We start from the raw sequence: 24816 nt of genomic DNA, 5'->3' as shown, positions 1-24816 counted from the left end.
GTGTGTGTGTGTGTGTGTGTGTCAGTGCTGGAATAGCAGAGTAGAGCAGGATGAAGGTGCAGTAACAGGGCTGTGACGTGTGTGTGTGTGTGTGTGTGTGTCAGTGCTGGAATAGCAGAGTAGAGCAGGATGAAGGTGCAGTAACAGGGCTGTGACGTGTGTGTGTGCGTGTGTGTGTGTGTCAGTGCTGGAATAGCAGAGTAGAGCAGGATGAAGGTGCAGTAACAGGGCTGTGACGTGTGTGTGTGTGTGTGTGTGTGTGTGTGTCAGTGCTGGAATAGCAGAGTAGAGCAGGATGAAGGTGCAGTAACAGGGCTGTGACGTGTGTGTGTGTGTGTGTGTGTGTGTGTGTCAGTGCTGGAATAGCAGAGTAGAGCAGGATGAAGGTGCAGTAACAGTGCTGTGACGTGTGTGTGTGTGTGTGTGTGTGTGTGTGTGTCAGTGCTGGAATAGCAGAGTAGAGCAGGATGAAGGTGCAGTAACAGGGCTGTGACGTGTGTGTGTGTGTGTGTGTGTGTGTGTGTCAGTGCTGGAATAGCAGAGTAGAGCAGGATGAAGGTGCAGTAACAGGGCTGTGACGTGTGTGTGTGTGTGTGTGTGTGTGTCAGTGCTGGAATAGCAGAGTAGAGCAGGATGAAGGTGCAGTAACAGGGCTGTGACGTGTGTGTGTGTGTGTGTGTGTGTGTGTCAGTGCTGGAATAGCAGAGTAGAGCAGGATGAAGGTGCAGTAACAGGGCTGTGACGTGTGTGTGTGTGTGTGTGTGTGTGTGTGTGTCAGTGCTGGAATAGCAGAGTAGAGCAGGATGAAGGTGCAGTAACAGGGCTGTGACGTGTGTGTGTGTGTGTGTGTGTGTGTCAGTGCTGGAATAGCAGAGTAGAGCAGGATGAAGGTGCAGTAACAGGGCTGTGACGTGTGTGTGTGTGTGTGTGTGTGTGTGTGTGTCAGTGCTGGAATAGCAGAGTAGAGCAGGATGAAGGTGCAGTAACAGGGCTGTGACGTGTGTGTGTGTGTGTGTGTCAGTGCTGGAATAGCAGAGTAGAGCAGGATGAAGGTGCAGTAACAGGGCTGTGACGTGTGTGTGTGTGTGTGTGTGTGTCAGTGCTGGAATAGCAGAGGAGAGCAGGATGAAGGTGCAGTAACAGGGCTGTGACGTGTGTGTGTGTGTGTGTGTCAGTGCTGGAATAGCAGAGGAGAGCAGGATGAAGGTGCAGTAACAGGGCTGTGACGTGTGTGTGTGTGTGTGTGTGTGTGTGTCAGTGCTGGAATAGCAGAGTAGAGCAGGATGAAGGTGCAGTAACAGGGCTGTGACGTGTGTGTGTGTGTGTGTGTGTGTGTGTCAGTGCTGGAATAGCAGAGTAGAGCAGGATGAAGGTGCAGTAACAGGGCTGTGACGTGTGTGTGTGTGTGTGTGTGTCAGTGCTGGAATAGCAGAGTAGAGCAGGATGAAGGTGCAGTAACAGGGCTGTGACGTGTGTGTGTGTGTGTGGTGTGTGTGTCAGTGCTGGAATAGCAGAGGAGAGCAGGATGAAGGTGCAGTAACAGGGCTGTGACGTGTGTGTGTGTGTGTGTGTCAGTGCTGGAATATGCAGAGGTAGAGCAGGATGAAGGTGCAGTAACAGGGCTGTGACGTGTGTGTGTGTGTGTGTGTGTGTGTGTGTCAGTGCTGGAATAGCAGAGTAGAGCAGGACGAAGGTGCAGTAACAGGGCTGTGACGTGTGTGTGTGTGTGTGTGTGTGTGTGTGTCAGTGCTGGAATAGCAGAGTAGAGCAGGATGAAGGTGCAGTAACAGGGCTGTGACGTGTGTGTGTGTGTGTGTGTGTGTCAGTGCTGGAATAGCAGAGTAGAGCAGGACTGAAGGTGCAGTAACAGGGCTGTGACGTGTGTGTGTGTGTGTGTGTGTGTCAGTGCTGGAATAGCAGAGTAGAGCAGGATGAAGGTGCAGTAACAGTGCTGTGACGTGTGTGTGTGTGTGTCAGTGCTGGAATAGCAGAGTAGAGCAGGATGAAGGTGCAGTAACAGGGCTGTGACGTGTGTGTGTGTGTGTGTGTGTGTGTGTGTCAGTGCTGGAATAGCAGAGTAGAGCAGGACGAAGGTGCAGTAACAGGGCTGTGACGTGTGTGTGTGTGTGTGTGTGTGTGTCAGTGCTGGAATAGCAGAGTAGAGCAGGATGAAGGTGCAGTAACAGGGCTGTGACGTGTGTGTGTGTGTGTGTGTGTGTCAGTGCTGGGAATAGCAGAGTAGAGCAGGATGAAGGTGCAGTAACAGGGGCTGTTGACGTGTGTGTGTGTGTGTGTGTGTGTGTGTGTCAGTGCTGGAATAGCAGAGTAGAGCAGGATGAAGGTGCAGTAACAGGGCTTGTGACTTGTGTGTGTGTGTGTGTGTTGTGTGTGTTGTGTCAGTGCTGGAATTAGCAGAGTAGTGAGCAGGATGAAGGTGCAGTAAACCAGGGCTGTGACGTTGTGTGTGTGTGTGTGTGTGTGTCAGTGCTGGAATAGCAGAGTAGAGCAGGATGAAGGTGCAGGGCTGTGACGTGTGTGTGTGCGTGTGTGTGTGTGTCAGTGCTGGAATAGCAGAGTAGAGCAGGATGAAGGTGCAGTAACAGGGCTGTGACGTGTGTGTGTGTGTGTGTGTGTGTGTGTCAGTGCTGGAATAGCAGAGTAGAGCAGGATGAAGGTGCAGTAACAGGGCTGTGACGTGTGTGTGTGTGTGTGTGTGTGTGTGTCAGTGCTGGAATAGCAGAGTAGAGCAGGATGAAGGTGCAGTAACAGTGCTGTGACGTGTGTGTGTGTGTGTGTGTGTGTGTGTGTGTGTGTGTCAGTGCTGGAATAGCAGAGTAGAGCAGGATGAAGGTGCAGTAACAGGGCTGTGACGTGTGTGTGTGTGTGTGTGTGTGTGTGTGTGTCAGTGCTGGAATAGCAGAGTAGAGCAGGATGAAGGTGCAGTAACAGGGCTGTGACGTGTGTGTGTGTGTGTGTGTGTGTGTCAGTGCTGGAATAGCAGAGTAGAGCAGGATGAAGGTGCAGTAACAGGGCTGTGACGTGTGTGTGTGCGTGTGTGTGTGTGTCAGTGCTGGAATAGCAGAGTAGAGCAGGATGAAGGTGCAGTAACAGGGCTGTGACGTGTGTGTGTGTGTGTCAGTGCTGGAATAGCAGAGTAGAGCAGGATGAAGGTGCAGTAACAGGGCTGTGACGTGTGTGTGTGTGTGTGTGTGTGTGTGTGTGTCAGTGCTGGAATAGCAGAGTAGAGCAGGATGAAGGTGCAGTAACAGGGCTGTGACGTGTGTGTGTGTGTGTGTGTGTGTGTGTGTGTCAGTGCTGGAATAGCAGAGTAGAGCAGGATGAAGGTGCAGTAACAGGGCTGTGACGTGTGTGTGTGTGTGTGTGTGTGTGTGTGTGTGTGTCAGTGCTGGAATAGCAGAGTAGAGCAGGATGAAGGTGCAGTAACAGGGCTGTGACGTGTGTGTGTGTGTGTGTGTGTGTGTGTCAGTGCTGGAATAGCAGAGTAGAGCAGGATGAAGGTGCAGTAACAGGGCTGTGACGTGTGTGTGTGTGTGTGTGTGTGTGTGTCAGTGCTGGAATAGCAGAGTAGAGCAGGATGAAGGTGCAGTAACAGGGCTGTGACGTGTGTGTGTGTGTGTGTGTCAGTGCTGGAATAGCAGAGTAGAGCAGGATGAAGGTGCAGTAACAGTGCTGTGACGTGTGTGTGTGTGTGTGTGTGTGTGTGTGTGTCAGTGCTGGAATAGCAGAGTAGAGCAGGATGAAGGTGCAGTAACAGTGCTGTGACGTGTGTGTGTGTGTGTCAGTGCTGGAATAGCAGAGTAGAGCAGGATGAAGGTGCAGTAACAGGGCTGTGACGTGTGTGTGTGTGTGTCAGTGCTGGAATAGCAGAGTAGAGCAGGATGAAGGTGCAGTAACAGGGCTGTGACGTGTGTGTGTGTGTGTGTGTGTGTGTCAGTGCTGGAATAGCAGAGTAGAGCAGGATGAAGGTGCAGTAACAGGGCTGTGACGTGTGTGTGTGTGTGTGTGTGTGTCAGTGCTGGAATAGCAGAGTAGAGCAGGATGAAGGTGCAGTAACAGTGCTGTGACGTGTGTGTGTGTGTGTGTGTGTGTGTCAGTGCTGGAATAGCAGAGTAGAGCAGGATGAAGGTGCAGTAACAGGGCTGTGACGTGTGTGTGTGTGTCAGCGCTGGAATAGCTCCTCAGAACGAGGTGCTGTTTAGTGACAGAGGTGTGTGTATGTGGGGTGTCGGCGCTGGAATAGCAGAGTAGAGGTGACAGAGCGGTGTGTGTGTGTGAGAGAGCCTGCATACAGTGTGCTGTGTGTGTATGTGTGCTGTGTGTGTGTGTGTGTGTGAGAGAGCCTGCATACAGTGTGCTGTGTGTGTATGTGTGCTGTGTGTGTATGTGGGCTGTGTGTGTATGTGGGGTGTGTGAAGTGTCGGCGCTGGAATAGTAGTGTAGAGGTGACAGAGGTGTGTGTATGTGGGGTGTCGGCGCTGGAATAGCAGGGTAGAGGTGACAGAGCGGTGTGTGTGTGAGAGAGCCTGCATACAGTGTGCTGTGTGTGTATGTGGGCTGTGTGTGTATGTGGGGTGTGTGAAGTGTCGGCGCTGGAATAGTAGTGTAGAGGTGACAGAGGTTGTGTATGTGGGGTGTCGGCGCTGGAATAGCAGGGTAGAGGTGACAGAGCGGTGTGTGTGTGTGTGAGAGAGCCTGCATACAGTGTGCTGTGTGTGTATGTGGGCTGTGTGTGTATGTGGGGTGTGTGAAGTGTCGTCGCTGGAATATGAGTGTAGAGGTGACAGAGCGGTGTGTGTGTGTGGGGTGTGTGTGTGGGGTGTCGGCGCTGGAATAGCAGAGCGCCGCAGAACGAGGCGCCATGCAGTGACCTCTGGACCATAATGCATTGTGTGGGAACTTTTATTAAAACTGACGGCAGCGCGCATCTTTAATGTGTCCCCGTCCAATCACAGGAGGCGCTGCTAGCCCCGCCCCCTCCCGCATAGGAATATGTGTGTATATATATATATTTATATACTTTCTCCCGGGCTGTACATGAATATAAAGCTTATTTTTGCATCTAACTGAATATTAACATTTCAATTATAAAATTAATCTTTTGTATCAAATAATTGCTCTGTCCCATCGTGTGTGCGTGTGCGTGTGCGTGTGTTATATACACACACACTGTATACATGTGAAACGATCTTTACATCCGGCAGTGTCACGCTGCAGCCACGGGTTCCGGGTTTGCCGCGGGTTCCGGGTTTGCCGCGGGTTCTGCATCCAGCATCTGTTTGTACTGGCGATTGAAGAATCCCAACTGGAGAGAGACAGGCTTAAAGTGAGTGTACATGCGTGTGCGCGCTGGGCGTGCGTGTGTGTGCGCGCTGGGCGTGTGCTGGATGTGTGTGCGCGCTGGGAGAGTGCTGGATGAGTAGTTGCGCGGGGCGTGCGTGTGTGTGCTGGGCGAGTGCTGGATGAGTAGTTGCATGGGGCGTGCGTGTGCGCTGGGCGAGTGTGCTGGATGTGTAGTTGCGCGGGGCGTGCGTGTGTGCGCTGGGCGAGTGTGCTGGATGTGTAGTTGCGCGGGGCGTGCGTGTGTGCGCTGGGCGTGTGTGCTGGATGTGTAGTTGCGCGGGGCGTGCGTGTGCGCTGGGCGAGTGTGCTGGATGAGTAGTTGCGCGGGGCGTGCGTGTGCACGCTGGGCGAGTGCTGGATGTGTAGTTGCGCGGGGCGTGCGTGTGCGCGCTGGGCGAGTGTGCTGGATGAGTAGTTGCGCGGGGCGTGCGTGTGCGCTGGGCGTGTGCTGGATGTGTAGTTGCGCGGGGTGTGCGTGTGTGCGCTGGGCGAGTGCTGGATGTGTAGTTGCGCGGGGCGTGCGTGTGTGCGCTGGGCGTGTGCTGGATGTGTAGTTGCACGGGGCGTGCGTGTGTGCGCTGGGCGTGTGCTGGATGTGTAGTTGCATGGGGCGTGCGTGTGCACGCTGGGCGAGTGTGCTGGATGTGTAGTTGCATGGGGTGTGCGCTGGGCGTGTGCTGGATGTGTAGTTGCGCGGGGTGTGCGTGTGTGCGCTTGGCGTGTGCTGGATGTGTAGTTGCGCGGGGCGTGCGTGTGTGCGCTGGGCGTGTGCTGGATGTGTAGTTGCACGGGGCGTGCGTGTGTGCGCTGGGCGTGTGCTGGATGTGTAGTTGCATGGGGCGTGCGTGTGCGCTGGGCGAGTGTGCTGGATGAGTAGTTGCATGGGGCGTGCGTGTGCATGCTGGGCGAGTGTGCTGGATGAGTAGTTGCATGGGGCGTGCGTGTGCGCGCTGGGCGAGTGTGCTGGATGAGTAGTTGCGCGGGGCGTGCGTGTGTGCGCTGGGCGAGTGTGCTGGATGAGTAGTTGCGCGGGGCGTGCGTGTGTGCGCTGGGCGAGTGTGCTGGATGAGTAGTTGCATGGGGCGTGCGTGTGCACGCTGGGCGAGTGTGCTGGATGTGTAGTTGCACGGGGCGTGCGTGTGCGCGCTGGGCGTGTGCTGGATGTGTAGTTGCGCGGGGCGTGCGTGTGCGCGCTGGGCGAGTGTGCTGGATGTGTAGTTGCACGGGGCGTGCGTGTGCGCTGGGTGTGTGCTGGATGTGTAGTTGCGCGGGGCGTGCGTGTGTGCGCTGGGCGTGTGTGCTGGATGAGTAGTTGCGCGGGGCGTGCGTGTGTGCGCTGGGCGTGTGTGCTGGATGAGTAGTTGCGCGGGGCGTGCGTGTGTGCGCTGGGCGTGTGTGCTGGATGAGTAGTTGCGCGGGGCGTGCGTGTGTGCGCTGGGCGTGTGTGCTGGATGAGTAGTTGCGCGGGGCGTGCGTGTGTGCGCTGGGCGAGTGTGCTGGATGAGTAGTTGCGCGGGGCGTGCGTGTGTGCGCTGGGCGTGTGCTGGATGTGTAGTTGCACGGGGCGTGCGTGTGTGCGCTGGGCGTGTGCTGGATGTGTAGTTGCGTGGGGCGTGCGTGTGTGCGCTGGGCGAGTGTGCTGGATGAGTAGTTGCGCGGGGCGTGCGTGTGTGCGCTGGGCGTGTGCTGGATGTGTAGTTGCGTGGGGCGTGCGTGTGCATGCTGGGCGAGTGTGCTGGATGAGTAGTTGCGCGGGGCGTGCGTGTGCGCGCTGGGCGAGTGTGCTGGATGTGTAGTTGCGCGGGGCGTGCGTGTGCGCTGGGCGAGTGTGCTGGATGTGTAGTTGCGCGGGGCGTGCGTGTGTGCGCTGGGCGAGTGTGCTGGATGTGTAGTTGCGCGGGGCGTGCGTGTGCGCGCTGGGCGAGTGCTGGATGTGTAGTTGCGCGGGGCGTGCGTGTGCGCGCTGGGCGAGTGTGCTGGATGTGTAGTTGCGCGGGGCGTGCGTGTGCGCTGGGCGAGTGTGCTGGATGTGTAGTTGCGCGGGGCGTGCGTGTGTGCGCTGGGCGAGTGTGCTGGATGTGTAGTTGCGCGGGGCGTGCGTGTGCACGCTGGGCGAGTGTGCTGGATGTGTAGTTGCGCGGGGCGTGCGTGTGTGCGCTGGGCGAGTGTGCTGGATGAGTAGTTGAATGGGGCGTGCGTGTGTGCGCTGGGCAAGTGTGCTGGATGTGTAGTTGCACGGGACGTGCATGCACTGGGCGAGTGTGCTGGATGAGTAGTTGCGCGGGGCGTGCGTGTGCGCGCTGGGCGAGTGTGCTGGATGTGTAGTTGCATGGGGCGTGCGTGCGTGTGTGCGCTGGGCGAGTGCTGGATGTGTAGTTGCGCGGGGCGTGCGCGTGCGCGCTGGATGTGTAGTTGCGCGGGCGTGCGTGTGTGCGCTGGGCGAGTGTGCTGGATGTGTAGTTGCGCGGGCGTGCGTGTGTGCGCTGGGCGAGTGTGCTGGATGTGTAGTTGCGCGGGCGTGCGTGTGTGTGCTGGGCGAGTGTGCTGGATGTGTAGTTGTGCGGGGCGTGCGTGTGCACGCTGGGCGAGTGTGCTGGATGTGTAGTTGCGCGGGGCGTGCGTGTTTGCGCTGGGCGAGTGAGCTGGATGTGTAGTTGCGCGGGGCGTGCGTGTGCTGGATGAGTAGTTGCGCGGGGCGTGCGTGTGCGCGCTGGGTGAGTGTGCTGGATGTGTAGTTGCGCGGGCGTGCGTGCGCGCGCTGGGTGAGTGTGCTGGATGAGTAGTTGCATGGGGCGTGCGTGTGCGCGCTGGGCGTGTGCTGGATGTGTAGTTGCGCGGGGCGTGCATGTGCACGCTGGGCGAGTGCTGGATGTGTAGTTGCATGGGGCGTGCGTGTGCGCGCTGGGCGAGTGTGCTGGATGAGTAGTTGCGCGGGGAGTGCGTGTGCGTGCTGGGCGAGTGTGCTGGATGAGTAGTTGCATGGGGCGTGCGTGTGTGCGCTGGGCGTGTGCTGGATGAGTAGTTGCATGGGGCGTGCGTGTGCACGCTGGGCGAGTGTGCTGGATGTGTAGTTGCACGGGGCGTGCGTGTGCGCGCTGGGCGAGTGTGCTTGATGAGTACGTGTATAGGGTGAGTGCATGCGCTGGGCACGGTGTGCAGATGCAGTACATACAGGCGCGAGTGTGCGGGGGCTGTATATGCAGACGCGGGTGTGCGGGGGCGGTATATACTGGCGCGGGTTGTGGGGGGGCGGTATATACAGGCGCGAGTGTGCGGGGGCTGTATATGCAGACGCGGGTGTGCGGGGGCGGTATATACTGGCGCGGGTTGTGGGGGGGCGGTATATACTGGCGCGATTGTGCAGGTGATCTCCCTGGCGCTGAGGCCCTGATTGTGAATAATGGGAGATGGGCTGAAGATCTATATATAATATATATTACACACACTTACCTTATAGAGACCCCCAATAATCAGAGCCAGGAGCACCAGCCCCCCCACGCTACTCCCGATTATCACAGGGAGGTAATTATACTCTGTGTATATCTCCAGCACCGTCTGTATCTGAGATACACACAGTGAGGGGGGAGAGAGAGACACACAGTGTGAGGAGAGAGAGACACAGTGTGAGGAGAGAGAGAGACACACAGTGTGAGGAGAGTGAGAGACACACAGTGTGAGGAGAGAGAGATACACAGTGTGAGGAGAGAGAGAGACACACAGTGTGAGGAGAGAGAGAGACACACAGTGTGAGGAGAGAGAGACACACAGTGTGAGGAGAGAGAGACACAGCGAGGGGAGAGAGACACACAGTGTGAGGAGAGAGAGACACACAGTGTGAGGAGAGAGAGACACACAGTGTGAGGAGAGAGAGACACACAGTGTGAGGAGAGAGAGACACACAGTGTGAGGAGAGAGAGACACACAGTGTGAGGAGAGAGAGAGACACAGTGTAAGGAGAGAGAGAGACACAGTGTGAGGAGAGAGAGAGACACAGTGTGAGGAGAGAGAGAGACACACAGTGTGAGGAGAGAGAGAGACACACAGTGTGAGGAGAGAGAGACACACAGTGTGAGGAGAGAGAGACACACAGTGTGAGGAGAGAGAGACACACAGTGTGAGGAGAGAGAGACACACAGTGTGAGGAGAGAGAGACACACAGTGTGAGGAGAGAGAGACACAGTGTGAGGAGAGAGAGAGACACAGTGTGAGGAGAGAGAGAGACACAGTGTGAGGAGAGAGAGACACAGTGTGAGAAGAGAGAGACACACAGTGTGAGGAGAGAGAGACACACAGTGTGAGGAGAGAGAGACACAGTGTGAGGAGAGAGAGACACAGTGTGAGGAGACAGAGACACACAGTGTGAGGAGAGAGACACACAGTGTGAGGAGAGAGAGACACAGTGTGAGGAGAGAGAGACACAGTGTGAGGAGAGAGAGACACGGTGTGAGGAGAGAGAGACACAGTGTGAGGAGAGAGAGAGACACAGTGTGAGGAGAGAAACACACACAGTGTGAGGAGAGAGAGACACAGTGTGAGGAGAGAGAGACACAGTGTGAGGAGAGAGAGAGACACAGTGTGAGGAGAGAGAGAGACACAGTGTGAGGAGAGAGAGGGACACAGTGTGAGGAGAGAGAGACACACAGTGTGAGGAGAGAGAGACACAGTGTGAGGAGAGAGAGACACAGTGTGAGGAGACAGACACACAGTGTGAGGAGAGAGAGACAGTGTGAGGAGAGAGAGACACGGTGTGAGGAGAGAGAGACACAGTGTGAGGAGAGAGAGAGACAGTGTGAGGAGAGAGAGAGACACAGTGTGAGGAGAGAGAGAGACACAGTGTGAGGAGAGAGAGACACACAGTGTGAGGAGAGACACACAGTGTGAGGAGAGAGAGAGACACAGTGTGAGGAGAGAGATACAGTGTGAGGATAGAGAGAGACACAGTGTGAGGAGAGAGAGACACACAGTGTGAGGAGAGAGAGACACAGTGTGAGGAGAGAGAGACACACAGTGTGAGGAGAGAGAGACACACAGTGTGAGGAGAGAGAGACACACAGTGTGAGGAGAGAGAGACACACAGTGTGAGGAGAGAGAGACACACAGTGTGAGGAGAGAGAGACACGGTGTGAGGAGAGAGAGACACGGTGTGAGGAGAGAGAGAGACAGTGTGAGGAGAGAGAGAGACACGGTGTGAGGAGAGAGACACAGTGTGAGGAGAGAGAGACACACACAGTGTGAGGAGAGAGAGAGACACAGTGTGAGGAGAGAGAGACACACAGTGTGAGGAGAGTGAGAGACACACAGTGTGAGGAGAGAGAGAGACACAGTGTGAGGAGAGAGAGAGACACACAGTGTGAGGAGAGAGAGAGACACACAGTGTGAGGAGAGAGAGACACACAGTGTGAGGAGAGAGAGAGACACAGTGTGAGGAGAGAGAGACACAGTGTGAGGAGAGAGAGACACAGGGAGGTAATTATACTCTGTGTATATCTCCAGCACCGTCTGTATCTGAGATACACACAGCGAGGGGAGAGAGAGACACAGTGTGAGGAGAGAGAGAGACACACAGTGTGAGGAGAGAGAGAGACACACAGTGTGAGGAGAGAGAGAGACACACAGTGTGAGGAGAGAGAGACAAACAGTGTGAGGAGAGAGAGACACAGTGTGAGGAGAGAGAGACACAGTGTGAGGAGAGAGAGACACAGTGTGAGGAGAGAGAGACACAGTGTGAGGAGAGAGAGACACACAGTGTGAGGAGAGAGAGAGACACAGTGTGAGGAGAGAGAGAGACACAGTGTGAGGAGAGAGAGAGACACAGTGTGAGGAGAGAGAGACACACAGTGTGAGGAGAGAGAGAGACACAGTGTGAGGAGAGAGAGAGACACAGTGTGAGGAGAGAGAGAGAGACAGTGTGAGGAGAGAGAGAGAGACACAGTGTGAGGAGAGAGAGAGACACAGTGTGAGGAGAGAGAGAGACAGTGTGAGGAGAGAGAGAAACACAGTGTGAGGAGAGAGAGAGACACAGGGAGGTAATTATACTCTGTGTATATCTCCAGTACCGTCTGTATCTGAGATACACACAGCGAGGGGAGAGAGAGAGAGACACAGTGTGAGGAGAGAGAGACACACAGTGTGAGGAGAGAGAGACACACAGTGTGAGGAGAGAGAGACACACAGTGTGAGGAGAGAGAGACACACAGTGTGAGGAGAGAGAGACACACAGTGTGAGGAGAGAGACACAGTGTGAGGAGAGAGACACAGTGTGAGGAGAGAGAGAGACACAGTGTGAGGAGAGAGACACAGTGTGAAGAGAGAGAGAGACACAGTGTGAGGAGAGAGAGAGACACAGTGTGAGGAGAGAGAGAGACACAGTGTGAGGAGAGAGAGACACAGTGTGAGGAGAGAGAGACACACAGTGTGAGGAGAGAGAGACACACAGTGTGAGGAGAGAGAGACACACAGTGTGAGGAGAGAGAGACACACAGTGTGAGGAGAGAGAGACACACAGTGTGAGGAGAGAGAGAGACACAGTGTGAGGAGAGAGAGAGACACAGTGTGAGGAGAGAGAGAGACACAGTGTGAGGAGAGAGAGAGACACAGTGTGAGGAGAGAGAGACACAGTGTGAGGAGAGAGATAGACACAGTGTGAGGAGAGAGAGAGACACAGTGTGAGGAGAGAGAGAGACACAGTGTGAGGAGAGAGAGACACACAGTGTGAGGAGAGAGAGACACACAGTGTGAGGAGAGAGAGAGACACAGTGTGAGGAGAGAGAGACAGTGTGAGGAGAGAGAGAGAGACAGTGTGAGGAGAGAGAGAGACAGTGTGAGGAGAGAGAGAGACACAGTGTGAGGAGAGAGAGAGACACAGTGTGAGGAGAGAGAGACACAGTGTGAGGAGAGAGAGAGACACAGTGTGAGGAGAGAGAGAGACACAGTGTGAGGAGAGAGAGACACAGTGTGAGGAGAGAGAGAGACACAGTGTGAGGAGAGAGAGACACAGTGTGAGGAGAGAGAGAGAGACACAGTGTGAAGAGAGAGAGAGACACAGTGTGAGGAGAGAGACACACAGTGTGAGGAGAGAGAGACACAGTGTGAGGAGAGAGAGAGACACAGTGTGAGGAGAGAGAGAGACACAGTGTGAGGAGAGAGAGAGACACAGTGTGAGGAGAGAGAGAGACACAGTGTGAGGAGATAGAGAGACACAGTGTGAGGAGAGAGAGAGACACAGTGTGAGGAGAGAGAGAGAGACACAGTGTGAGGAGAGAGAGAGACACAGTGTGAGGAGAGAGAGACACACAGTGTGAGGAGAGAGAGACACACAGTGTGAGGAGAGAGAGAGACACAGTGTGAGGAGAGAGAGACAGTGTGAGGAGAGAGAGAGAGACAGTGTGAGGAGAGAGAGAGAGACAGTGTGAGGAGAGAGAGACACACAGTGTGAGGAGAGAGAGACACACAGTGTGAGGAGAGAGAGACACACAGTGTGAGGAGAGAGAGAGACACAGTGTGAGGAGAGAGAGACAGTGTGAGGAGAGAGAGAGAGACAGTGTGAGGAGAGAGAGAGACAGTGTGAGGAGAGAGAGAGACACAGTGTGAGGAGAGAGAGAGACACAGTGTGAGGAGAGAGAGACACAGTGTGAGGAGAGAGAGACACAGTGTGAGGAGAGAGAGAGACACAGTGTGAGGAGAGAGAGAGAGACACAGTGTGAGGAGAGAGAGAGACACAGTGTGAGGAGAGAGAGAGACACAGTGTGAGGAGAGAGAGAGACACAGTGTGAGGAGAGAGAGAGACACAGTGTGAGGAGAGAGAGAGACACAGTGTGAGGAGAGAGAGAGACACAGTGTGAGGAGAGAGAGAGACACAGTGTGAGGAGAGAGAGAGACACAGTGTGAGGAGAGAGAGAGACACAGTGTGAGGAGAGAGAGAGACACAGTGTGAGGAGAGAGAGAGACACAGTGTGAGGAGAGAGAGAGACACAGTGTGAGGAGAGAGAGAGACACAGTGTGAGGAGAGAGAGAGACAGTGTGAGGAGAGAGAGACACACAGTGTGAGGAGAGAGAGACACACAGTGTGAGGAGAGAGAGACACACAGTGTGAGGAGAGAGAGACACACAGTGTGAGGAGAGAGAGACACACAGTGTGAGGAGAGAGAGACACACAGTGTGAGGAGAGAGAGACACACAGTGTGAGGAGAGAGAGACACACAGTGTGAGGAGAGAGAGACACACAGTGTGAGGAGAGAGAGACACACAGTGTGAGGAGAGAGAGACACACAGTGTGAGGAGAGAGAGACACACAGTGTGAGGAGAGAGAGACACACAGTGTGAGGAGAGAGAGACACACAGTGTGAGGAGAGAGAGACACACAGTGTGAGGAGAGAGAGACACAGTGTGAGGAGAGAGAGACACAGTGTGAGGAGAGAGAGACACAGTGTGAGGAGAGAGAGACACAGTGTGAGGAGAGAGAGACACAGTGTGAGGAGAGAGAGACACAGTGTGAGGAGAGAGAGACACAGTGTGAGGAGAGAGAGACACAGTGAGGGAGAGAGAGACACACAGTGTGAGGAGAGAGAGACACACAGTGTGAGGAGAGAGAGACACACAGTGTGAGGAGAGAGAGACACAGTGTAATGAGAGAGAGACACAGTGTAATGAGAGAGAGACACGGTGTGATGAGAGAGAGACACGGTGTGATGAGAGAGAGACATGGTGTGATGAGAGAGAGACATGGTGTGATGAGAGAGAGACACAGTGTGATGAGAGAGAGACACAGTGTGAGGAGAGAGAGACACACAGTGTGAGGAGAGAGAGACACACAGTGTGAGGAGAGAGAGACACACAGTGTGAGGAGAGAGAGACACACAGTGTGAGGAGAGAGAGACACAGTGTGAGGAGAGAGAGACACAATGTGAGGAGAGAGAGACACAATGTGAGGAGAGAGAGACACACAGTGTGAGGAGAGAGAGACACACAGTGTGAGGAGAGAGAGACACACAGTGTGAGGAGAGAGAGAGACACAGTGTGAGGAGAGAGAGACAGTGTGAGGAGAGAGAGAGAGACAGTGTGAGGAGAGAGAGAGACAGTGTGAGGAGAGAGAGAGACACAGTGTGAGGAGAGAGAGAGACACAGTGTGAGGAGAGAGAGACACAGTGTGAGGAGAGAGAGAGACACAGTGTGAGGAGAGAGAGAGAGACACAGTGTGAGGAGAGAGAGACACAGTGTGAGGAGAGAGAGAGACACAGTGTGAGGAGAGAGAGAGACACAGTGTGAGGAGAGAGAGAGACACAGTGTGAGGAGAGAGAGAGACACAGTGTGAGGAGAGAGAGAGACACAGTGTGAGGAGAGAGAGAGACACAGTGTGAGGAGAGAGAGAGACACAGTGTGAGGAGAGAGAGAGACACAGTGTGAGGAGAGAGAGAGACACAGTGTGAGGAGAGAGAGAGACACAGTGTGAGGAGAGAGAGAGACACAGTGTGAGGAGAGAGAGAGACACAGTGTGAGGAGAGAGAGAGACAGTGTGAGAGAGAGACACACAGTGTGAGGAGAGAGAGACACACAGTGTGAGGAGAGAGAGACACACAGTGTGAGGAGAGAGAGACACACAGTGTGAGGAGAGAGAGACACACAGTGTGAGGAGAGAGAGACACACAGTGTGAGGAGAGAGAGACACACAGTGTGAGGAGAGAGAGACACACAGTGTGAGGAGAGAGAGACACACAGTGTGAGGAGAGAGAGACACACAGTGTGAGGAGAGAGAGACACACAGTGTGAGGAGAGAGAGACACACAGTGTGAGGAGAGAGAGACACACAGTGTGAGGAGAGAGAGACACACAGTGTGAGGAGAGAGAGACACACAGTGTGAGGAGAGAGAGACACACAGTGTGAGGAGAGAGACACACAGTGTGAGGAGAGAGAGACACAGTGTGAGGAGAGAGAGACACAGTGTGAGGAGAGAGAGACACAGTGTGAGGAGAGAGAGACACAGTGTGAGGAGAGAGAGACACAGTGTGAGGAGAGAGAGACACAGTGAGGGAGAGAGAGACACACAGTGTGAGGAGAGAGAGACACACAGTGTGAGGAGAGAGAGACACACAGTGTGAGGAGAGAGAGACACAGTGTAATGAGAGAGAGACACAGTGTAATGAGAGAGAGACACGGTGTGATGAGAGAGAGACACGGTGTGATGAGAGAGAGACATGGTGTGATGAGAGAGAGACATGGTGTGATGAGAGAGAGACACAGTGTGATGAGAGAGAGACACAGTGTGAGGAGAGAGAGACACACAGTGTGAGGAGAGAGAGACACACAGTGTGAGGAGAGAGAGACACACAGTGTGAGGAGAGAGAGACACACAGTGTGAGGAGAGAGAGACACAGTGTGAGGAGAGAGAGACACAGTGTGAGGAGAGAGAGACACAATGTGAGGAGAGAGAGACACAATGTGAGGAGAGAGAGACACACGGTGTGAGGAGAGAGAGACACACGGTGTGAGGAGAGAGAGACACACGGTGTGAGGAGAGAGAGACACACGGTGTGAGGAGAGAGAGACACACGGTGTGAGGAGAGAGAGACACACAGTGTGAGGAGAGAGAGACACACAGTGTGAGGAGAGAGAGACACACAGTGTGAGGAGAGAGAGACACACAGTGTGAGGAGAGAGAGACACACATTGTGAGGAGAGAGAGACACACAGTGTGAGGAGAGAGAGAGACACAGTGTGAGGAGAGAGAGAGACACAGTGTGAGGAGAGAGACACAGTGTGAGGAGAGAGAGACACACACAGTGTGAGGAGAGAGAGAGACACAGTGTGAGGAGAGAGAGACACACAGTGTGAGGAGAGTGAGAGACACACAGTGTGAGGAGAGAGAGAGACACAGTGTGAGGAGAGAGAGAGACACACAGTGTGAGGAGAGAGAGAGACACACAGTGTGAGGAGAGAGAGACACAGTGTGAGGAGAGAGAGACACAGGGAGGTAATTATACTCTGTGTATATCTCCAGCACCGTCTGTATCTGAGATACACACAGCGAGGGGAGAGAGAGACACAGTGTGAGGAGAGAGAGAGACACACAGTGTGAGGAGAGAGAGAGACACACAGTGTGAGGAGAGAGAGAGACAAACAGTGTGAGGAGAGAGAGACACACAGTGTGAGGAGAGAGAGACACACATTGTGAGGAGAGAGAGACACACAGTGTGAGGAGAGAGAGAGACACAGTGTGAGGAGAGAGAGAGACACAGTGTGAGGAGAGAGACACAGTGTGAGGAGAGAGAGACACACACAGTGTGAGGAGAGAGAGAGACACAGTGTGAGGAGAGAGAGACACACAGTGTGAGGAGAGTGAGAGACACACAGTGTGAGGAGAGAGAGAGACACAGTGTGAGGAGAGAGAGAGACACACAGTGTGAGGAGAGAGAGAGACACACAGTGTGAGGAGAGAGAGACACAGTGTGAGGAGAGAGAGACACAGGGAGGTAATTATACTCTGTGTATATCTCCAGCACCGTCTGTATCTGAGATACACACAGCGAGGGGAGAGAGAGACACAGTGTGAGGAGAGAGAGAGACACACAGTGTGAGGAGAGAGAGAGACACACAGTGTGAGGAGAGAGAGAGACACACAGTGTGAGGAGAGAGAGACAAACAGTGTGAGGAGAGAGAGACACAGTGTGAGGAGAGAGAGACACAGTGTGAGGAGAGAGAGACACAGTGTGAGGAGAGAGAGACACAGTGTGAGGAGAGAGAGACACACAGTGTGAGGAGAGAGAGAGACACAGTGTGAGGAGAGAGAGAGACACAGTGTGAGGAGAGAGAGAGACACAGTGTGAGGAGAGAGAGACACACAGTGTGAGGAGAGAGAGAGACACAGTGTGAGGAGAGAGAGAGACACAGTGTGAGGAGAGAGAGAGACAGTGTGAGGAGAGAGAGAGAGAGACACAGTGTGAGGAGAGAGAGAGACACAGTGTGAGGAGAGAGAGAGACAGTGTGAGGAGAGAGAGAAACACAGTGTGAGGAGAGAGAGAGACACAGGGAGGTAATTATACTCTGTGTATATCTCCAGCACCGTCTGTATCTGAGATACACACAGCGAGGGGAGAGAGAGAGAGACACAGTGTGAGGAGAGAGAGACACACAGTGTGAGGAGAGAGAGACACACAGTGTGAAGAGAGAGAGACACACAGTGTGAGGAGAGAGACACAGTGTGAGGAGAGAGACACAGTGTGAGGAGAGAGACACAGTGTGAGGAGAGAGAGAGACACAGTGTGAGGAGAGAGAGAGACACAGTGTGAAGAGAGAGAGAGACACACAGTGTGAGGAGAGAGAGAGACACAGTGTGAGGAGAGAGAGACACAGCGAGGGGAGAGAGAGACACAGTGTGAGGAGAGAGAGACACACAGTGTGAGGAGAGAGAGACACACGGTGTGAGGAGAGAGAGACACACGGTGTGAGGAGAGAGAGACACACGGTGTGAGGAGAGAGAGACACACAGTGTGAGGAGAGAGAGACACACAGTGTGAGGAGAGAGAGACACACAGTGTGAGGAGAGAGAGACACACAGTGTGAGGAGAGAGAGACACACAGTGTGAGGAGAGAGAGACACACAGTGTGAGGAGAGAGAGAGAGACACAGTGTGAGGAGAGAGAGAGACAGTGTGAGGAGAGAGAGAGACACAGTGTGAGGAGAGAGAGACACACAGTGTGAGGAGAGAGAGACACACAGTATGAGGACAGAGAGACACACAGTGTGAGGAGAGAGAGACACACACAGTGTGAGGAGAGAGAGAGACACAGTGTGAGGAGAGAGAGAGAGAGAGAGACACAGTGTGAGGAGAGAGAGAGAGACACAGTGTGAGGAGAGAGAGAGACACAGTGTGAGGAGAGAGAGACACAGCGAGGGGAGAGAGACACAGTGTGAGGAGAGAGAGAGACACAGTGTGAGGAGAGAGAGAGAGACACAGTGTGAGGAGAGAGAGAGACAGTGTGAGGAGAGAGAGAGACACAGTGTGAGGAGAGAGAGACACACAGTGTGAGGAGAGAGAGACACACAGTGTGAGGACAGAGAGACACACAGTGTGAGGAGAGAGAGACACACACAGTGTGAGGAGAGAGAGAGACACAGTGTGAGGAGAGAGAGAGAGAGACACAGTGTGAGGAGAGAAAGAGAGACACAGTGTGAGGAGAGAGAGAGACAGTGTGAGGAGAGAGAGAGACACAGTGTGAGGAGAGAGAGAGACACAGGGAGGTAATTATACTCTGTGTATATCTCCAGCACCGTCTGTATCTGAGATACACACAGCGAGGGGAGAGAGAGAGACACAGTGTGAGGAGAGAGAGAGAGACACAGTGTGAGGAGAGAGAGAGACACAGTGTGAGGAGAGAGAGAGAGACACAGTGTGAGGAGAGAGAGAGAGACACAGTGTGAGGAGAGAGAGAGAGACACAGTGTGAGGAGAGAGAGAGACACAGGGAGGTAATTATACTCTGTGTATATCTCCAGCACCGTCTGTATCTGAGATACACACAGCGAGGGGAGAGAGAGACACAGTGTGAGGAGAGAGAGACACACAGTGTGAGGAGACAGAGACACACAGTGTGAGGAGACAGAGACACACAGTGTGAGGAGAGAGAGACACAGTGTGAGGAGAGAGAGACACGGTGTGAGGAGAGAGAGACACAGTGTGAGGAGAGAGAGAGACACAGTGTGAGGAGAGAGACACAGTGTGAGGAGAGAGAGACACAGTGTGAGGAGAGAGAGACACAGTGTGAGGAGAGAGAGAGACACAGTGTGAGGAGAGAGAGAGACACAGTGTGAGGAGAGAGAGAGACACAGTGTGAGGAGAGAGAGACACACAGTGTGAGGAGAGAGAGACACGGTGTGAGGAGAGAGAGACACAGTGTGAGGAGAGAGAGAGACACAGTGTGAGGAGAGAGACACAGTGTGAGGAGAGAGAGACACAGTGTGAGGAGAGAGAGACACACAGTGTGAGGAGAGAGACACACAGTGTGAGGAGAGAGAGACACACAGTGTGAGGAGAGAGAGACACACAGTGTGAGGAGAGAGAGACACACCGTGTGAGGAGAGAGAGACACACAGTGTGAGGAGAGAGACACACAGTGTGAGGAGAGAGAGACACGGTGTGAGGAGAGAGAGAGACACAGTGTGAGGAGAGAGAGAGACACAGTGTGAGGAGAGAGAGAGACACAGTGTGAGGAGAGAGACACAGTGTGAGGAGAGAGAGACACACAGTGTGAGGAGAGAGAGAGACACACAGTGTGAGGAGAGAGAGAGACACACAGTGTGAGGAGAGTGAGAGAGACAGGGAGGTAATTATACTCTGTTTATATCTCCAGCATCGTCTGTATCTGAGATACACACAGCGAGGGGAGAGAGAGAGAGAGACACACAGTGTGAGGAGAGAGAGAGACACAGTGTGAGGAGAGAGAGACACACAGTGTGAGGCGAGAGAGAGACACAGGGAGGTAATTATACTCTGTGTATATCTCCAGCACCGTCTGTATCTGAGAAACACACAACGAGGGGAGAGAGAGAGAGACACAGTGTGAGGAGAGAGAGACACACAGTGTGAGGAGAGAGAGAGACACACAGTGTGAGGAGAGAGAGGGACACACAGTGTGAGGAGAGAGAGGGACACACAGTGTGAGGAGAGAGAGACACAGTGTGAGGAGAGAGAGAGACACAGTGTGAGGAGAGAGAGAGAGACAGTGTGAGGAGAGAGAGAGACACAGTGTGAGGAGAGAGAGAGACACAGTGTGAGGAGAGAGACACACAGTGTGAGGAGAGAGAGACACAAAGTGTGAGGAGAGAGAGGGACACACAGTGTGAGGAGAGAGAGGGACACACAGTGTGAGGAGAGAGAGACACAGTGTGAGGAGAGAGAGAGACACAGTGTGAGGAGAGAGAGAGAGACAGTGTGAGGAGAGAGAGAGACACAGTGTGAGGAGAGAGAGAGACACAGTGTGAGGAGAGAGAGAGACACAGTGTGAGGAGAGAGAGAGACACAGTGTGAGGAGAGAGAGACACAAAGTGTGAGGAGAGAGAGACAGTGTGAGGAGAGAGAGAGACACACAGTGTGAGGAGAGAGAGAGACACAGTGTGAGGATTGAGAGAGACACACAGTGTGAGGAGAGAGAGAGACACACAGTGTGAGGAGAGAGAGAGACACACAGTGTGAGGAGAGAGAGAGACACAGTGTGAGGAGAGAGAGACACAGTGTGAGGAGAGAGAGACACAGGGAGGTAATTATACTCTGTGTATATCTCCAGCACCGTCTGTATCTGAGATACACACAGCGAGGGGAGAGAGAGAGAGAGACACACAGTGTGAGGAGAGAGAGAGACACAGTGTGAGGAGAGAGAGACACACAGTGTGAGGAGAGAGAGAGACACAGGGAGGTAATTATACTCTGTGTATATCTCCAGCACCGTCTGTATCTGAGATACACACAACGAGGGGAGAGAGAGAGAGACACACAGTGTGAGGAGAGAGAGACACACAGTGTGAGGAGAGAGAGACACACAGTGTGAGGAGAGAGAGACACACAGTGTGAGGAGAGAGAGACACACAGTGTGAGGAGAGAGAGACACACAGTGTGAGGAGAGAGAGACACACAGTGTGAGGAGAGAGAGACACACAGTGTGAGGAGAGAGAGACACACAGTGTGAGGAGAGAGAGACACACAGTGTGAGGAGAGAGAGACACACAGTGTGAGGAGAGAGAGACACACAGTGTGAGGAGAGAGAGACACACAGTGTGAGGAGAGAGAGACACACAGTGTGAGGAGAGAGAAACACAGTGTGAGGAGAGAGAGAGACACAGTGTGAGGAGAGAGAGAGACACAGTGTGAGGAGAGAGAGACACAGTGTGAGGAGAGAGAGAGACAGTGTGAGGAGAGAGAGACACGGTGTGAGGAGAGAGAGAGACACAGTGTGAGGAGAGAGAGACACAGTGTGAGGAGAGAGAGACACAGTGTGAGGAGAGAGAGACAATGTGAGGAGAGAGAGAGAGACAGTGTGAGTAGAGAGAGAGACACAGTGTGAGGAGAGAGAGAGACACAGTGTGAGGAGAGAGAGAGACACAGTGTGAGGAGAGAGAAAGACACAGTGTGGAGAGAAAGAGACACAGTGTGAGGAGAGAGAGAGACACAGTGTGAGGAGAGAGAGAGACACAGTGTGAGGAGAGAGAGAGACACAGTGTGAGGAGAGAGAGAGACACAGTGTGAGGAGAGAGAGAGACACAGTGTGAGGTGAGAGAGAGACACAGTGTGAGGTGAGAGAGAGACACAGTGTGAGGAGAGAGAGACACAGTGTGAGGAGAGAGAGAGACACAGTGTGAGGAGAGAGAGAGACACAGTGTGAGGAGAGAAAGACACAGTGTGAGGAGAGAGAGACACACAGTGTGAGGAGAGAGAGACACACAGTGTGAGGAGAGAGAGACACACAGTGTGAGGAGAGAGAGACACAGTGTGATGAGAGAGAGACACAGTGTGATGAGAGAGAGACACAGTGTGATGAGAGAGAGACACAGTGTGAGGAGAGAGAGACACAGTGTGAGGAGAGAGAGACACAGTGAGGGAGAGAGAGACACACAGTGTGAGGAGAGAGAGACACACAGTGTGAGGAGAGAGAGACACAGTGTGAGGAGAGAGAGACACAGTGTGAGGAGAGAGAGACACAGTGTGAGGAGAGAGAGACACACCGTGTGAGGAGAGAGAGACACACCGTGTGAGGAGAGAGAGACACAGTGTGAGGAGAGAGAGACACGGTGTGAGGAGAGAGAGACACGGTGTGAGGAGAGAGAGAGACACAGTGTGAGGAGAGAGAGACACAGTGTGAGGAGAGAGAGACACACAGTGTGAGGAGAGAGAGACACACAGTGTGAGGAGAGAGAGACACACAGTGTGAGGAGAGAGAGACACACAGTGTGAGGAGAGAGAGAGACACAGTGTGAGGAGAGAGAGAGACACAGTGTGAGGAGAGAGAGACACACAGTGTGAGGAGAGAGAGACACACAGTGTGAGGAGAGAGACACACAGTGTGAGGAGAGAGAGACACAGTGTGATGAGAGAGAGACACAGTGTGAGGAGAGAGAGACACAGTGTGAGGAGAGAGAGACACAGTGTGAGGAGAGAGAGACACAGTGTGAGGAGAGAGAGACACAGTGTGAGGAGAGAGAGACACAGCGAGGGAGAGAGAGACACATAGTGTGAGGAGAGAGAGACACAGTGTGAGGAGAGAGAGACACAGTGTGAGGAGAGAGACACAGTGTGAGGAGAGAGACACAGTGTGAGGAGAGAGACACAGTGTGAGGAGAGAGAGACACACAGTGTGAGGAGAGAGAGAGACACAGTGTGAGGAGAGAGACACACAGTGTGAGGAGAGAGAGACACAAAGTGTGAGGAGAGAGAGACACAAAGTGTGAGGAGAGAGAGGGACACAGTGTGAGGAGAGAGAGGGACACAGTGTGAGGAGAGAGAGAGACACAGTGTGAGGAGAGAGAGGGACACACAGTGTGAGGAGAGAGAGACACAGTGTGAGGAGAGAGAGAGACACAGTGTGAGGAGAGAGAGAGACACAGTGTGAGGAGAGAGAGAGAGAGAGACAGTGTGAGGAGAGAGAGAGACACAGTGTGAGGAGAGAGAGAGACACAGTGTGAGGAGAGAGACACACAGTGTGAGGAGAGAGAGACACAAAGTGTGAGGAGAGAGACACACAGTGTGAGGAGAGAGAGACACAGTGTGAGGAGAGAGAGACACAGTGTGAGGAGAGAGAGACACAGTGTGAGGAGAGAGAGAGACACAGGGAGGTAATTATACTCTGTGTATATCTCCAGCACCGTCTGTATCTGAGATACACACAACGAGGGGAGAGAGAGAGACACAGTGTGAGGAGAGAGAGACACACAGTGTGAGGAGAGAGAGAGACACACAGTGTGAGGAGAGAGAGGGACACACAGTGTGAGGAGAGAGAGGGACACACAGTGTGAGGAGAGAGAGACACAGTGTGAGGAGAGAGAGAGACACAGTGTGAGGAGAGAGAGAGAGACAGTGTGAGGAGAGAGAGAGACACAGTGTGAGGAGAGAGAGAGACACAGTGTGAGGAGAGAGACACACAGTGTGAGGAGAGAGAGACACAAAGTGTGAGGAGAGAGAGGGACACACAGTGTGAGGAGAGAGAGGGACACACAGTGTGAGGAGAGAGAGACACAGTGTGAGGAGAGAGAGAGACACAGTGTGAGGAGAGAGAGACAGTGTGAGGAGAGAGAGAGACACACAGTGTGAGGAGAGAGAGAGACACAGTGTGAGGATTGAGAGAGACACACAGTGTGAGGAGAGAGAGAGACACACAGTGTGAGGAGAGAGAGAGACACACAGTGTGAGGAGAGAGAGAGACACAGTGTGAGGAGAGAGAGACACAGTGTGAGGAGAGAGAGACACAGGGAGGTAATTATACTCTGTGTATATCTCCAGCACCGTCTGTATCTGAGATACACACAGCGAGGGGAGAGAGAGAGAGAGACACACAGTGTGAGGAGAGAGAGAGACACAGTGTGAGGAGAGAGAGACACACAGTGTGAGGAGAGAGAGAGACACAGGGAGGTAATTATACTCTGTGTATATCTCCAGCACCGTCTGTATCTGAGATACACACAACGAGGGGAGAGAGAGAGAGACACACAGTGTGAGGAGAGAGAGACACACAGTGTGAGGAGAGAGAGACACACAGTGTGAGGAGAGAGAGACACACAGTGTGAGGAGAGAGAGACACACAGTGTGAGGAGAGAGAGACACACAGTGTGAGGAGAGAGAGACACACAGTGTGAGGAGAGAGAGACACACAGTGTGAGGAGAGAGAGACACACAGTGTGAGGAGAGAGAGACACACAGTGTGAGGAGAGAGAGACACACAGTGTGAGGAGAGAGAGACACACAGTGTGAGGAGAGAGAGACACACAGTGTGAGGAGAGAGAGACACACAGTGTGAGGAGAGAGAAACACAGTGTGAGGAGAGAGAGAGACACAGTGTGAGGAGAGAGAGAGACACAGTGTGAGGAGAGAGAGACACAGTGTGAGGAGAGAGAGAGACAGTGTGAGGAGAGAGAGACACGGTGTGAGGAGAGAGAGAGACACAGTGTGAGGAGAGAGAGACACAGTGTGAGGAGAGAGAGACACAGTGTGAGGAGAGAGAGACAATGTGAGGAGAGAGAGAGAGACAGTGTGAGTAGAGAGAGAGACACAGTGTGAGGAGAGAGAGAGACACAGTGTGAGGAGAGAGAGAGACACAGTGTGAGGAGAGAGAAAGACACAGTGTGGAGAGAAAGAGACACAGTGTGAGGAGAGAGAGAGACACAGTGTGAGGAGAGAGAGAGACACAGTGTGAGGAGAGAGAGACACAGTGTGAGGAGAGAGAGAGACACAGTGTGAGGAGAGAGAGAGACACAGTGTGA

The 24816-nt window shown here is 53.7% G+C and overlaps 2 protein-coding genes across 2 annotated transcripts in view; one reads left to right on the top strand and one right to left on the bottom strand.

Moving 5' to 3' along the window:
- Positions 1–1579, top strand: part of LOC142486297 (ras-related protein Rab-35-like) — a 14001-nt gene extending 12422 nt beyond the window's left edge. Inside the window, exon 3 of the mRNA XM_075584923.1 lies at positions 1–1579. This exon is cut by the window's left edge and continues 2370 nt beyond it. The gene's annotated coding sequence lies outside the window, so the exon portion shown is untranslated.
- Positions 1580–4904: 3325 nt separating this feature from the next.
- The window catches only part of LOC142486296 (integrin alpha-X-like), a gene marked incomplete at its 5' end in the record, with an annotated part of 54016 nt that continues 34104 nt past the window's right edge, over positions 4905–24816 (bottom strand). Inside the window, 2 exons of the mRNA XM_075584922.1 lie at positions 4905–5323; positions 8812–8922. Coding sequence (XP_075441037.1) covers positions 5225–5323; positions 8812–8922 — 210 coding nt within the window. The remainder of the gene's footprint in view (positions 5324–8811; positions 8923–24816) is intronic.

This window comes from Ascaphus truei, unplaced genomic scaffold, assembly GCF_040206685.1.
Source record: "Ascaphus truei isolate aAscTru1 unplaced genomic scaffold, aAscTru1.hap1 HAP1_SCAFFOLD_808, whole genome shotgun sequence".
Lineage (NCBI taxonomy): Eukaryota > Metazoa > Chordata > Amphibia > Anura > Ascaphidae > Ascaphus > Ascaphus truei.
This window is presented reverse-complemented; position numbering and strand designations above follow the sequence as displayed.